Source organism: Brachypodium distachyon, chromosome 2 (genome assembly GCF_000005505.3).
Source record: "Brachypodium distachyon strain Bd21 chromosome 2, Brachypodium_distachyon_v3.0, whole genome shotgun sequence".
Classification (NCBI taxonomy): Eukaryota; Viridiplantae; Streptophyta; class Magnoliopsida; order Poales; family Poaceae; genus Brachypodium; species Brachypodium distachyon.
The window spans coordinates 8,437,657-8,450,796 of NC_016132.3; the positions used below are offsets into that span (position 1 = coordinate 8,437,657).

A 13,140-nucleotide genomic window follows, 5' to 3' on the forward strand; every position below is an offset into this window, starting at 1 on the left:
TATAGCAAATTACTTTTGTTGGAAACCGTCAGACCTAGAATAGATGGAGATACGAAGGGTAAGTTATGTTGTCATTTGTCAAAGGCAAATAACGTAATTCGGCTCCCTCTTCCTCCCGCCGCGTCACCAATTTCTATGTTTACTCACAGATCTCTCCTTCTCTATCCTCTTCGAAGCCTATTCCCCCCTTGCTCTTATTTAGCTGCCAAACATCATGAAGCCACCAAAGGCCGTCTCTACCTCGGGTGTGGCTGTGCATAATCAAAGATCATCGTTACCGGTACCGATTGTTATCCAATAAACATTCTTTCCTTACATCTTTGATCTCTCCTCCTTCCAAATTGATATTGGGCGAGCATTCACTATGCTGTGCAATCGATTATTCGTGCAATTATCAAGTTATATCTTTCTAAACTCAAGGGGCGACGGTATTACCTGCTCTCAAGTGAGTCCCAATGGGTGTCGCTGTCACTAGTTGTCCTCAGGTCAGCCTCCCTTCCATTGCACATTTCCTCTTTCCTCCGAAATTAACAATATGTGAGAATTGCTGTACAAAATAATAAACAGGTGAGCATTCCCTCTCTGTCCGGCCATTGGATTTATCAAAAAAAGATAATCCTAGTTCAAATTTCGTTTCCATAAATTCAACCTTCTTTACCTTGAAATTTAAGCCCAGCGGTCCCTTCCGGGACATCCGATAAAATTGAGATCTCGATAAAATTTTAACAGGGGCCTGACAGAGGTAGGCCGGAGGCCGTTGAGTTGGTGACTCCCGGGTTTCCCCAAGGAAATACCGAGATATTTGTTTGCCGTACCATACACTCCTCGCCGCACGCTGCGCCTGCGACGGCATAGTTCGCCGCCGGAAACGCCCGTCTCCCAACGCGCGACGGCGCGAGGCTACCTCCCGTTATCGAGGAAATCCATTCGCCGCAGCGGGCGCCATGAGCTGCGCGGCGGCGTGGGTTTCCCCCTCCGGTCTCGGCAGCCACACCGGTTCCTCCCCCACGCCCGTAGGCAGGCGACGGGCGAGAGCTTCCTACGCCTTCCGGGCCTCTGCCAGCGCCGGCGTCGCGGATGACGGCCGTGGAGGGCTCCTGCCGCGGATGGTGCTGCACGATTCCCTCGACGCCGCGGGGGTCGCCACAGAGCACGCCAGGGCGGCGAGGGAGGGGTTCGCGAGGCAGGTCGGGAAGCTCACGAGGCTCAACGCGGAGTGCAGCATCGCCATCAGCCGAGGCCCCGACCTTGCGCGGGCTGCTCTCTGCGTCGCGGCTGAGGACGACTCGCTGGTCTCCCACTCCTCCGTGCCGCTCCCCGTCGACGCCTTCATCGCGCGCCTTGACGACCTCTCCACCGGATTCCTCGCCGCGGGGTTCCTCCCGCCTTCTGGTGCCCCTCCCGAGGTCTTCTTCGACCACATCGACCGCTACCTGTACGTCCACAAGGTAATTTTAACAGTCAATTTGAGATGATCGTGTTACATTTTGGAATAAATCCAAATGAATGCCTTGGAGAATTTTTTTTTGGTATCGTTTGATCTGAGTCTATGTATATGTAATTTCAAGTTCTTGATTAAATTATGGAAAATCGTATGTATGGTCAATTGATGTGCTACTGTGTTACAATTATCTGTTCAGGGGTTTCGAAGAACAAATGGAGTGTCCGATGCGCGGGCTCTATATCTTCACTCGGTATGATTGACTCTACTTCTCTGCTTTGTATATACGCTCGGTTCATCCATTATAATGCTATTGTCTACAATTATCAGGTTTTGACATGCCGATCAGGATCAGCTCTAATGCTTTCATTGATATATTCAGAGATGCTGAAAACGCTACGGTTATATGGCTTACTAGATTTTGATGTAGAGATCTCCTTTCCGCATGATGTCAATACCCTCCCCAGGGGCTATGACAAACACAAAAGCAAGTTGTGTGATGAACCAACTATTATGACATCAAAGTCACTTTTGGTTGAGGTGAGCTTATTTCCATTTCAGTCCAAATCTTTCATTTATCAAACATCCTTATGTGTTTATTCCCGCCAAATAGCTTTGGAAGTGTCAGGCATAATAGTTTTGAACATTAGATAAATAGTCTCTAATTGGTTTAGGGGAAAATATCGTAGAATAGAGAATTTCTAGCTTGCTCTTTACTGAAGTGAAATCTTTTCATTGGACTTCAGCAACTAAATTGCTAGCATATAAGTTTCAGGTTCCCGAATGAGGCTTTAAGTTGAGTTCCTTCTTGGCATTATATATGCAAATAATATAAATTTGTTGGTTCTTGCTTGTTTGTCAAGTCTTTTGTTAAGAAAATAAACAAGAGATTTTTTTACAGTAGGCCCTTTCACTGTTGACTACTTGCTCAGCTTCACAGCGGTATATGTTCATCTAATTCGGTAAATACTGTTAAGTAAATGTGGTCACAGTATGGTTCGGTTTCGGCAAAGACCAAAGTAGGTACGGTTCTGTAAAATATCATATTAACCAAAGTTGACACGAATTCTACAACTGCATGTTGGCCTGTTACTTTTGCATCTCTCACTTTTGTGCTGAACAAGTCAACAGTGAACAACCAGCGTCTAGTGTCACTCACATACTTATTGAGTGGTGCAGTACTAATCATCTAGGCATGGGACAACTCAGTGAGTGAGTGAGTGCATATCCCCGCAAAAATATAAAATAAAAAGAAAAACAGTACACAGGAATGATGCAAATAATCAAACATGTGATAGCTTATTATTTTCACAAAAACCAAATAATCCTAAACAGGTTCTTCCATTGGGCCAGAAAGAATGCATGCTATTAAAAAGTCGGCCCAATACGGTGTTTTGCTCTGCTCGGAGCCCGCAGCTTGCAGGAAGCAGCATTGGAGCAGTTATTGTAGTGCCAAGTCAGCTACTAAAGAAAGTTGGAGCACTGGTTTTCTCTATAAAAGCATGACTTGGACAGCGATCTGTGCTAGGCTCGTCTCTGGCAATTGCTCCCCGGTTAGTTCAGTTGACCATCTGGTAACTTGGTTTTTACAGAATAAACATAACGCTGATTTGGTTTCTATTTTCTTGCCGTACCGATAACCGTTAACCAGAAAAACCATCTGTTCTGGACCGGTAACCATATGCGCAGCTAGAGATGCAAATGGTCACCATTAGTGTACACTCTGACCCTACTTAGTTCAATCAAACGAACTAAAATTCCAAAGTCACATCACTTTTTGGAAAACTAGTTCATTTGTTTGAAGAACTAAAGAGTGTTGGAGGGTACCCTAATGGCGACCCATTTGCAGCCCAGCCCTACAGCTTCGTACGCATTATACAGTACATCTGCCAATAGTTTATTGTAATTAGGGTCTTTCATTCCACCGCTCATGTTTTTTGGAAGGATGATTCTAGAGTTCAGTTTACATTTGGAGAGTAATGAGGTATCCCAATATACAGGTGACTTGCATGGTTTTGAAATGATGATTCTGGGGTAATAGACCAGACTTACATGTTTCGAAATGATCAACTCTTAATTGATTTTGATCTGGACCTGTATCCCATAGCTTGGGTTTTGAACTCCATTTGTCAGTGTACTGTCGAGCCTTGTGTACTCTGATATGGAGCATTGAATAATTAAGGTTCCTTATCTCTCAAGATAGTTTGCTGCTTCTCTTGATCTTAGTTATCAGTTATCACGCTAGGGTTTTCCCCTGTTACTAAATAAATGCTTCCGTATTGCTATGGAAGTGTTTCTTTTGCATTGCACCGGTTGTTTAAATGTTTGTGCCATATAGTCCTAACGTGCAAAATAAAAGATTATCCCAAACATACGTCAATCGAATCAACTAACTGAAAGGTTGTGATACATATTTCTACTAAATCGAATGGATGAAAATTGTGGTAATTTCCTAGCAACTTAAGAGGTAATCTTGGTGAGGGTGAACAGACTGCGACGAACTCGAATCTTCACAAGAGTAAAGAAATGTGGTATTGCAAGGCCAAAACAGTTGATCATCGTCCAGTGCAACAACCTTTGTGCTTACTTCGATTAATCTATTTTTCAGATTTTACAAACTCTGAAGGGTATGTTTTGGCCGTTCCAGTCCAACCAGTCAAGTAGCTTATTTTTGAATGCTGTTGCTGCAAACCACCATGGCCCTGGTAATGTAGGTGACAGTCAAGCAAGGTCACATGGAAATATAAGGTTTGTTCTATTTATATATAACCTGGCCAGCATAGGGTTGCTCTTGTGATTAGTGACATGGAACTTGTTTACAGTGCCATAGAGATGGCTGCTGCTAAAGCTGCTCAAAATAGGTTGATGCGTGGAGTATGGACTACTGTGCGCTTTGGTGATATGAGGCGTGCTTTAGCAGGTACCACATATTTGTTCCGTCTTAACTGTTACTAATTTAGAGATGTATAGAAGGAAAACCTGGTGAAATTGAAATTCTTCGACTCTTCCATTAAATGATTATTCCAAGTCACCTCATTCATAATTCACACTAATGAAACATATTGGTCTGTTTATCTGACAACGTTTATACATGACTTTTTCCTGGCAAAAATAAAAGGTTAGCAACAGATCCTTGCCTTCCTTTTTCACTTTACACTAACCAGGTTCATTCATGTTGTACATCATCATGGCAGCTTGCGAGAGACTCATCCTACTGAATCACGATCCCTGTGAGCTTAGGGACTATGCTGCTCTTCTGTACCACTGTGGCTACTACGAAGATTGCCTGCAGTACTTAGCATCGTACCAAACTTCCACGGTAATTCATTTTCGAATGTGCAGCTCAACCGTTACAAACTGCAATATCCCTAAACATATACCTGCGTCATTTCCTTCCAGGTTGGTCAACCTAGGAGCAATCCACTGGAGGTCTTGGAGGACGACGCGGTGAACAATCTGAGGGCACGAGTAAGTCTAATTTTAGCAGAGGATGGTTGGAACCAACATAAACCTACAGCGAGCTACTGGACCAAAAACTCGGAGCCGTGGTAGATGATAGATCAGATACTCAATTCTTGCTTGCCTTTGTGCATGAAGCAAATGGCAGTGTATATATTTCAGAACTTGTACATACTGATTGCCCCTAGGCCATTTTCCAGTCAGTATGATATGGAACTGAATCCCTGGCGCCCCCACATGGTTGAGATTGCGGATCGCAATCTGTTGCTGCAGGGATTTTATGTGATAGTACATACTAGCCACAGTACAGAACTACAAACCGTACAGCTACGACAAATGTAAACAGGACAGCCTTTCAACAAAGGCTAGAACAGTTTCTACCATTAGCAAACTTTTTTCACTCTATCTGTTCCATCGTAAAAGTCTTAAAGTTGTGCTGTTGAGTACTCCGTACTACACTACACACTTGTGGACAAGGACGAGTTCGGATGGATTCCACAAACCAGAAAAAGAAGGTAGTGCGAACTACTGATGGACAGAATGACACACAATCATAGGCATCAATAGCACAACACAATAGTCGACATTACATAAGAATACGAATCGAATTATCCTATAACAGTACTAATGTCTGACACAATCAAATGATAATAAACTACTACTGCATAACATTCCTCGAAGAAGAAGAAAAAAATTAGTGCTGCATGACTCTGGTAGCAGAGAAAATCAAACGTAAATAACAAGACCTGACTTATTAACCAGACGAAGCGCGTGATCACTGAAGCAGCAAGGCGAGACCAACAGCCACCGCCGCGGCGAGAGCGACGCCGGCACAGGCAGCAACCGCCGTGGCCGGGGCAGAAGACGTGCCAGGTGACGACCCATGGTGGCCGCCGCCAGGCCTGTCTCCACGGCCCGGCTGCGCGGGCGCGTACGCGGCGTCAGGCCCAGGCGCGAGCGCGGGGTCCGCTGGCGGGTGCACCATGACGCGCACGATGAGCTTCTGGCCCTCCTCGCAGTGTCCCGGCTCGCCGCTGATGAAGCAGAAGAAGCCCGGCCTGTGGAGCGGCACCGTGGTGGCGCCGTCGGCGAACTTTGCCAGGGGCTCCGTGGCGTTGCAGGCGTCGAAGTCCTCCCGGTCCACCAGCAGCACCGAGTCCTTGTCGTACCTGAAGTCTGCACGCAGGAATTCACAGAAATCACTCGGACCCGACAACGAAATGCAAGATATTAACGGGGGAGGATCGGTCGGCTGAGGAGTGAGGACTCACAGAGCGCGTCGCCGACGTGGAAGCGGTTGTTCATGGCCCACCAGCCGTAGCTGGTGTTGCCGTCCGGGACGCGCCACCCGCGCGGCCCGCCCACGCGGAACACCAGCCCCTGAGCCGGCACCGCCGCGATGGCGAAGGCGAGGACGAACGCGAAGAGCGCAAAAGGCTTGGAGGAGGAGCCGAGCGGCGCCGCCATGGCTGGATGAGCTCGGAATCGGTCGGCGGCAGGAGATCGAGGGAGGAAGCCGAAATGGTGAGCAGCAAGAGACCTTCTTGAATTGCTTGCTCCGGCCTGCAATGGCGTGTGTGTTCGTGTAGATCGTAGAACCGCAGGCAATTGACCCAGGGGTGTGGTTTTATAGGGGAAGGAAGGGGTGGGCTCGAGTATCGTACGTGCCCGTTTTAACTTCCCCCATTTGCCCTGATCGGGGGCGCGCGTGTTGACCACGCTTTGAATTCCGCTGGTTCGTGGGGAGGTGGGCGGCCGTGCGTGATGAAGGTAAGGAGGTGGGACGTGGGAGGCGGTTTGCCGCGCGCGCTCTTTAATTTGAAGGCGGGGGCACGAATCGTGTCCTTGTTAATGGGCTTTAACCGCACGGAGAAGAGAGAACGGAACACGACCGGTCGCTGCTTTTCTCTTGTGAGTTTTCGGTGGTTGTTGCTGGTGTCTTTTGTGCCACACAGTTGGGTACGTGAAACATACAGTAGAACCAAGATCATGCTTCATTCCATAACAGTGGCTACTGAAATCACATGGAAAGCAAAAGCAATGGCCACCGGCGACGCGGAGAGTCTCAATAACCATTGCAGATGCTTTTAAGAGTACAAAAGCTCTCTGTTTTTAACTACTCCATAAGATGTTCTAGCTTCCTTTTTAAAAAAGTTTAATCAAGTTTATAGAATTTTTTATCAACATATACACCTCAAAAATAATTCTATTAAATCAACTATTTGGCCCGGAGCGGAGTTTATGATGATGAGTGCTAGCATGCATGTCGGACCGTCCTGCAGGAATGCCTTTTAATACGTACAGACAAGTATTAAATGATTTTGTCCGAAAATATAATGTTAAAAGAATCACGTTCTGTCTTTTGAATTATGAGAAGAGCCAAAATCACAAGAACGTAAGTGACGTGGATAACCCAGGGAGTATGATACGAAACTCATGCGATAGTCATCCACGCAACATAGCCCATGCTACGCAGGGACATATAACCCTCAATTCGTATGAAGATGCTCATCGACCGAAAAGGTATTATGTCGGGGCAGACAACCATGTGCATCTTTACGTACAACACAATCTGATTTTGTTGATCTGAAGGAATATTCTGTTCCTAGATGGAACTGTTTATATCAGTGAAATGGGAGTACACGACAAGAATAGTCGAATAAATAATTTACTTTAAAAAATGGAGAAATTATATATTTCCTCCTTCTGTTATTAAGTGTCACAACTTTGTCTAGATATACATGTATCTCTACACTAAAACGCGTCTAGATACACAAAGTTGTGACGCTTAATCCCGGACTGAGGAAGTACTTAGAATTGCCAAAGAGGTGCAAGCACAATTGCACTTGCATAAAACTACATTTCAGTATCAGCAGTCAGGGAAAATTACAAGAAAACTTTCAGTGGGGAATTTTGGGCTGCTATCTTCTATCTTTCTGTAAGGCTCTGTTTGAATCTTAAAAATTTCACTGGAAGCAGTTACTCCTATAGGAATTGGGGAACTTCTGTTTTTCCTAGCGGCCTAAGAAGGAAGAATAAACTGTCTACTTCTGTCATTTGTGTGTAATGTATAACCCAATAAGGGCAGCCTATGAGAACAGACCTCGTCGGTGTTTGATATCGCCAAAGCTTATAATCCCTCGTCCCACCTAGGAAGGTTCGCGCTAGCTTCATTTACCATTTTCACCAGTGTGACCTGCATTAAGAATAGGTTAGGCAATGAAAAGTTCAAACCATGAAGTCATTCGAAGGATATGCAGCCTTTATACATAAAAGGATAATTGTCAAACTGGTTACCAAAATAGCAATCCCTATTAATTCAACATAGCTGATGGTTATTAGGAATCAGCATTTCTAAATCCAACAATGCTGACTCAAATCTGATTTGAAGATCCCTTATTGACTACTGGATGGGAATGAAGACCCGTGCCTCTCTACAATTTATAAAATAACGAACAAAGACTGCATGCAATGGATGGTTCTCTCTCTTTCTGGAGGTCTAGTTTTCTAAGAAAGCCTATTTCTGTAAGAAAAAATAGAAATCTATATTCCATAAGCCTCTTTGAAAACGATGATGCTTGATAGCTTTGGTCTAGTAATACTACTGCACCCTCCCTTAACACCCCCATTTATTCATCCAATTTGGAAAAAAGTGGTTTTAAAAATCGAAGCTGCTGCGGCAGCATTATTTTTGTAGGCAGAGATAAATCTATTGAATAAATACAAGTTTATGATATGCTTGTATTAAATTTTCATTGAGAAACAAAATTCAGTATGAATGGGCCAAACCAAGATTTGGAGGAGCTACTTTCAAGTTCTCTTTTATTGGATACCAAGTTTGCCATTTCTGCTTTTGCTTGTCCAAATTAACATGTGCAAGCCTTGAACTTAGTTTACTCTAGTAGGTGCAAATACTTTCCCGCTTTTTTTTTCTACAGCAAGGATATTTATAATATTCTTCTGGCATGACCAGTCTCTTGACAATTTAACATTAGATGCTTATCTCATTATTCAGGTAAGTGTAACCAAGGGTTTGCAATGACACAGTTGCTATTTCGAGATAAAAAACATATCGCTACCCACCGAAATTGCTATAATTTCATTGAACTTTGACTCTAATGGGCGGTTTGGGTGGGCGGACAACGTCTCCAGTCTTCGTGCCATGCAGCATCAGAAAATTGGCTCCACTAGTCAAATTTTCTTGTCAAAAGCCCCTCCCACGATTTGGGTTCCCTGCAAGTAATAAACCTAATAATTGTGGCTAAATGGAAAACAAAATCCCAAGGTTGTGGCTTTCTGAAACTTAAACCCATTTTTTCTGATATTTACTCTTTTTATTTAACTGGAAACTGTTGGGAAGGCCCCAACAGTAAAGCATGCTTGGCGTGCATTCCCATGTAATATGTTAGAGTTTCCTCAACAAAAGCTGATAATGATTAGAGCATGATAATGTTGGGAATGAAGGGAAGCACTGGGACGCTTTGATGCAACGACCAAACGTCTTGTTAGTCCGCAAGATAACAGTGATGTTGTGAAATTTCATTCAAAGTGTTAGAACCTATAATATGGACGGCTGTTGTTTAAAGATGCACTTAAATAGAAAATAGAACAACACATTCCACTTTATGTGCCCAAGCACAACTGATGTATGGCTAGATCACCATGATAGCAACATTGACACAACCTAATACGGAGTAATATGGATTGCTGTTGTTTAAAGAGGCACTTAAATAGAAAATAGGACAATGCATTCCAATTTCTGAGTCCAAGCACAGCTGATGCATGGCTAGATCATATTCGTGCCAATCAATAAAATTGTACCAGCTTCAATGCTCACTTTAAAAGTTCCAAATTCCAATCTTATACAGCTCTGACACCATTGTGAACTTATAAAAGGCTGATCATCATATCATAAAAGATAAAACAGTACCAACAAATAACTTGTTCGCTGAGTTAAACTGTTATCTGAATTATTTCAAATTAAACAAAAGATGAATGCAATAATATGAAACTGCACTGAAAACATATTTTGCAAATGTTGAAGAACTGAACAGCACCTCATATGTTAAATATCATAAAATTAGAGGTGTCATAATAAACTTGCTGTGTGCTTTTCAAAATTATTTGCTAGAAACGTACCACACTTTCTGGCACTCCCGGAGGAGGCAATGTAAGATTTCTTGGTGGTGGCCTATCTTGGTATGTTCGTTTGTCAAATCTCCACTCACCAATTTTTCCATAGGTCAGTACACCCTGAAATTATTTGCCAGGATATTGTCAAATACATTAAGTGGTAGTGTGGTATGACTGGAAGTTTGAAGGAATAGCCTTCTGTTAGTATCATAATAAAGAAAAATGATTCCTCAAAACAAAAGAAGAAAAATAGTGGGGCCTTAATTTTTCTACCGTCGAACATATCCATTTCATATGTATACGAGATCTACAAAAATAAAATCACAAATTTGGGATATGGATACCTTGAGTGTGTAGTCACATCCATAGGTGAAGTGGATAATAAATGTATTGCTGAGCTTCGTATCAAATGGTGGCTGCATTTTGGGGAGAGGGGAGGTCATCAATAATAACTCTAATCATGTCACTCAAACATATAGTTTTTAGTGCGCAAGCAAATAGCCGGCAAGAGAACAGAACAAGGTGAGCACCTGGATCATGAAATCTTTACGAAGGATATGTTGAACCCCATGCAATGCACTGGCAACAGCATATGCATACCTAGAAGCCAAAGAAAAGCAACAAAAATGCTGGAATGGTGAGCAAATGCATTCATCAAAATTACATACGAGAAATTATAACTCTCACATTTCCAAAACCCATCCAAAAGCTTTATCGGTCTCCTGATCCTCTTTCATTTGTATTGATACATTCATCCATGTGGGAGCAATCTTGTCAAGCAGCGTCTAAAGTTTCCGCACGAGAGAATGAGTTAGATCTGATAGAATAACTTATCCAAAAGAGTAAACAGTAACTGCAACGCAGGTCATGTGACATTGAACTCATAGAATGGAAGTTCACCTCATCCATGACACCTCCAGCTAAAGAATGTTAAATCAGCAACAAGGAATTACCTTCTTAATGATTACAGGAGAATTTCCAATAGGGTCAACGTTAGTGACAGGACCTCTTTCTTCAGGATAGTATTTCCTGATAATTTTTTCATGCTCCGATGGTGTAATATAAAAGAATGGGAATGCTGCTGGATCATTGTCAAAAGCCAAATTTTGTAAAGGTTTCACAAATATATGATCTGGTTCTGCCATCAGTATGTACCTGTGACATTAAGCAGAACAGAACAGTTATAGACACAGAGAAAAGAACCTCTGCTATTTAAGCCTGAATGTGCAAACTATTATTTTCCCATCTTAAATTTAAACAATAACACAAACATACAAAAATTCAGTTATTATTGCATCATGGATGTCTGGATGCCAAAGCATGCAGTCCGGTTCAGCAGATTAGAACTTAAACCATACAGAAAGTAACAAAAACCGAAAAGGCACACCAATCTGAACTCACTCTTCTTCAATCTTTGCTTTCTGCAGCCATTGTACAAATGCCCATGGCCTGTTTAGGACGACATAGCCCTGCAGGTAGATAAGAATCAAACCTAAGGAGCGAAACTGATGGTGTTTTCCGCAGTAATCGGGCTAACATTAACAGAATGGAGTTCAAAGTGACTGTACAAATAGCCTGCCCTTCATGAGAAGGCAAGAAAGCAAGACTTGAAAAGATCACACTAGTGTGTTGTTACAGCACAAGGTGTTGAGTGCATGCTGCCTTACTGGTACTGTAAATTAGCCATGATTCTTTACCCCACATGCAAGTTTCTTCTCAAAATTAGTTGGGTTTTTTCCCAGACAAAGAATCATGAGCAGGAGCAATTCCCCTATGTCAGGGACTCTTTGTTTCAAAAGATATCCAAAGGATTTTTGGAGGATTTTAATTTTTGAAAATTTTCCTACTTGCATCTGATTCATAGGATTGCAAACCATAGAACTTTTTCTTGCAATTCATTTGCACTAGATTTCATACGAAAATTTCATCCACTCCAAACTCTTGAAAAGAATTCTACGTTTTTACAGTGCACGGTCAAACATCATTTGACTCCTATACTATTCAAGATGGCTTGACACTTTGATACTGCATTTTTACTAGTTTTGTGTTTTGAAAATCGTGAGAATCAAAGAGGCCATCGACCTGCCGGAAACAAAAATAAAGAAATATCCATTTGATTCTGACACTGTAAGTTGGAACCGAACCGAAGCACCAAGTTTTTTTTTTCTCGTCTTAAATTCCCGAACGCACAGTTCTTCTGCACGCGTAGCCCCACGGTGCCCCACGTCCCAAAACAAACATACTAACTAACAAACAAACCGAAACGAGAGGCAGACAAAAATTGTGTTTCTCGTGGCGTACGTACGTGGTCCTTGCCGGCGGGGAGCGGGTCGACGACGAAGGTGGGGATCTCGTCCATGAGTCCGTCGGGCTTCCCCGAGTGCAGCACGCGGGTGAAGCCGCCCATGTCGGCGCCCTCCGGCCGCGCCTGCATCCGCTTGTACCAGTAGTACATGACCCGGCACTGCCACCTGCTGTACGCGGCGTCCGTGGCCGTGAGCGCGACGTGGAACGGCCGCCTCCTTCCCCTCGCGCTGCCCGCGACCCTCATCCACTCCGGCATCGGCACCACCGGGTCCCTCCCCGCCGCAACCCCCGCGACTCCTCCTCCTCCTCCTCCTCCACCACCGCCGCCGACTCCGCCGCGGAGCACCATGGCGAGGAAGCCGTACGAGATCAGGAACGCGACCACCCCCGCCGCCACCAGCAAAAGCGCCGCCGCCGCGCTCCCGCGGGCCCCTCCGCCCGCGGCCTTCCTCGCCGCCGCGTTCATCCCGCTCTAGAATTCCCTCCTTCCTTCCCCCTCCTCGACGGGTTTGGAATCCGGCCCGGGGGGGTTTTGGGATCGAGGAGAAACCGAGAAAGAGGTAGAATGGGAAAAAGGGAGTGCTCGGGACTTCGGAGGGAAGCGAGGTAGCCATCGTTGGAATAACCAATTAGTAGTAGAAAGAAAGAGCAAATGGCATTAAGGTAAAATAACAGGTTGTTAATGCCCTGGATACGCATTTCGGCGCTTGCAAACAAAGAGAGTGAGAGGCGGGTGTACTTGGTGTGGGCGCCCAAGGCGGCTACAGTAAATCCTGCGGGGCCCGGAGGTCGGCGAGAGT

At 44.2% G+C, this 13,140-nt stretch overlaps 3 protein-coding genes across 4 annotated transcripts; 1 reads left to right on the forward strand and 2 right to left on the reverse strand.

The window, feature by feature from the left end:
* Positions 1-760: 760 nt before the first annotated feature.
* On the forward strand, positions 761-5,283 carry LOC100843960. The gene is made up of 7 exons (XM_003566906.4): positions 761-1,448; positions 1,641-1,694; positions 1,772-1,981; positions 4,050-4,189; positions 4,264-4,361; positions 4,636-4,760; positions 4,841-5,283. Exons 1-7 carry the CDS (start codon positions 945-947, stop codon positions 4,991-4,993), a joined length of 1,284 nt encoding a protein of 427 aa, XP_003566954.1. The 5' UTR covers positions 761-944; the 3' UTR covers positions 4,994-5,283.
* A 158-nt stretch (positions 5,284-5,441) lies between these two features.
* LOC100828277 (early nodulin-like protein 1) lies at positions 5,442-6,623 on the reverse strand. Its single transcript, XM_003565593.3, has 2 exons — positions 6,172-6,623; positions 5,442-6,076 (listed from the first exon to the last, which is right to left on the reverse strand). The coding sequence occupies exons 1-2, from the start codon at positions 6,365-6,367 to the stop codon at positions 5,676-5,678; spliced, it is 597 nt and encodes a 198-aa protein (XP_003565641.1). The 5' UTR covers positions 6,368-6,623; the 3' UTR covers positions 5,442-5,675.
* A 929-nt stretch (positions 6,624-7,552) lies between these two features.
* On the reverse strand, positions 7,553-12,991 carry LOC100840719 (hydroxyproline O-arabinosyltransferase 3). Of its 2 annotated transcripts, XR_002964156.1 has the most exons (9): positions 12,339-12,991; positions 11,435-11,502; positions 10,987-11,188; positions 10,721-10,818; positions 10,564-10,633; positions 10,378-10,449; positions 10,040-10,153; positions 8,984-9,133; positions 7,553-8,096 (listed from the first exon to the last, which is right to left on the reverse strand). XR_002964156.1 is itself a non-coding variant. In XM_003566899.4 (8 exons), the coding sequence occupies exons 1-8, from the start codon at positions 12,804-12,806 to the stop codon at positions 8,031-8,033; spliced, it is 1,158 nt and encodes a 385-aa protein (XP_003566947.1). In that variant the 5' UTR covers positions 12,807-12,985; the 3' UTR covers positions 7,553-8,030. The 2 variants fall into 2 exon arrangements, 1 of the variants encoding a protein (XP_003566947.1); XM_003566899.4 differs by lacking the exon at positions 8,984-9,133 and having other exon boundaries at positions 12,339-12,985.
* Between the last annotated feature and the right edge of the window lie 149 nt (positions 12,992-13,140).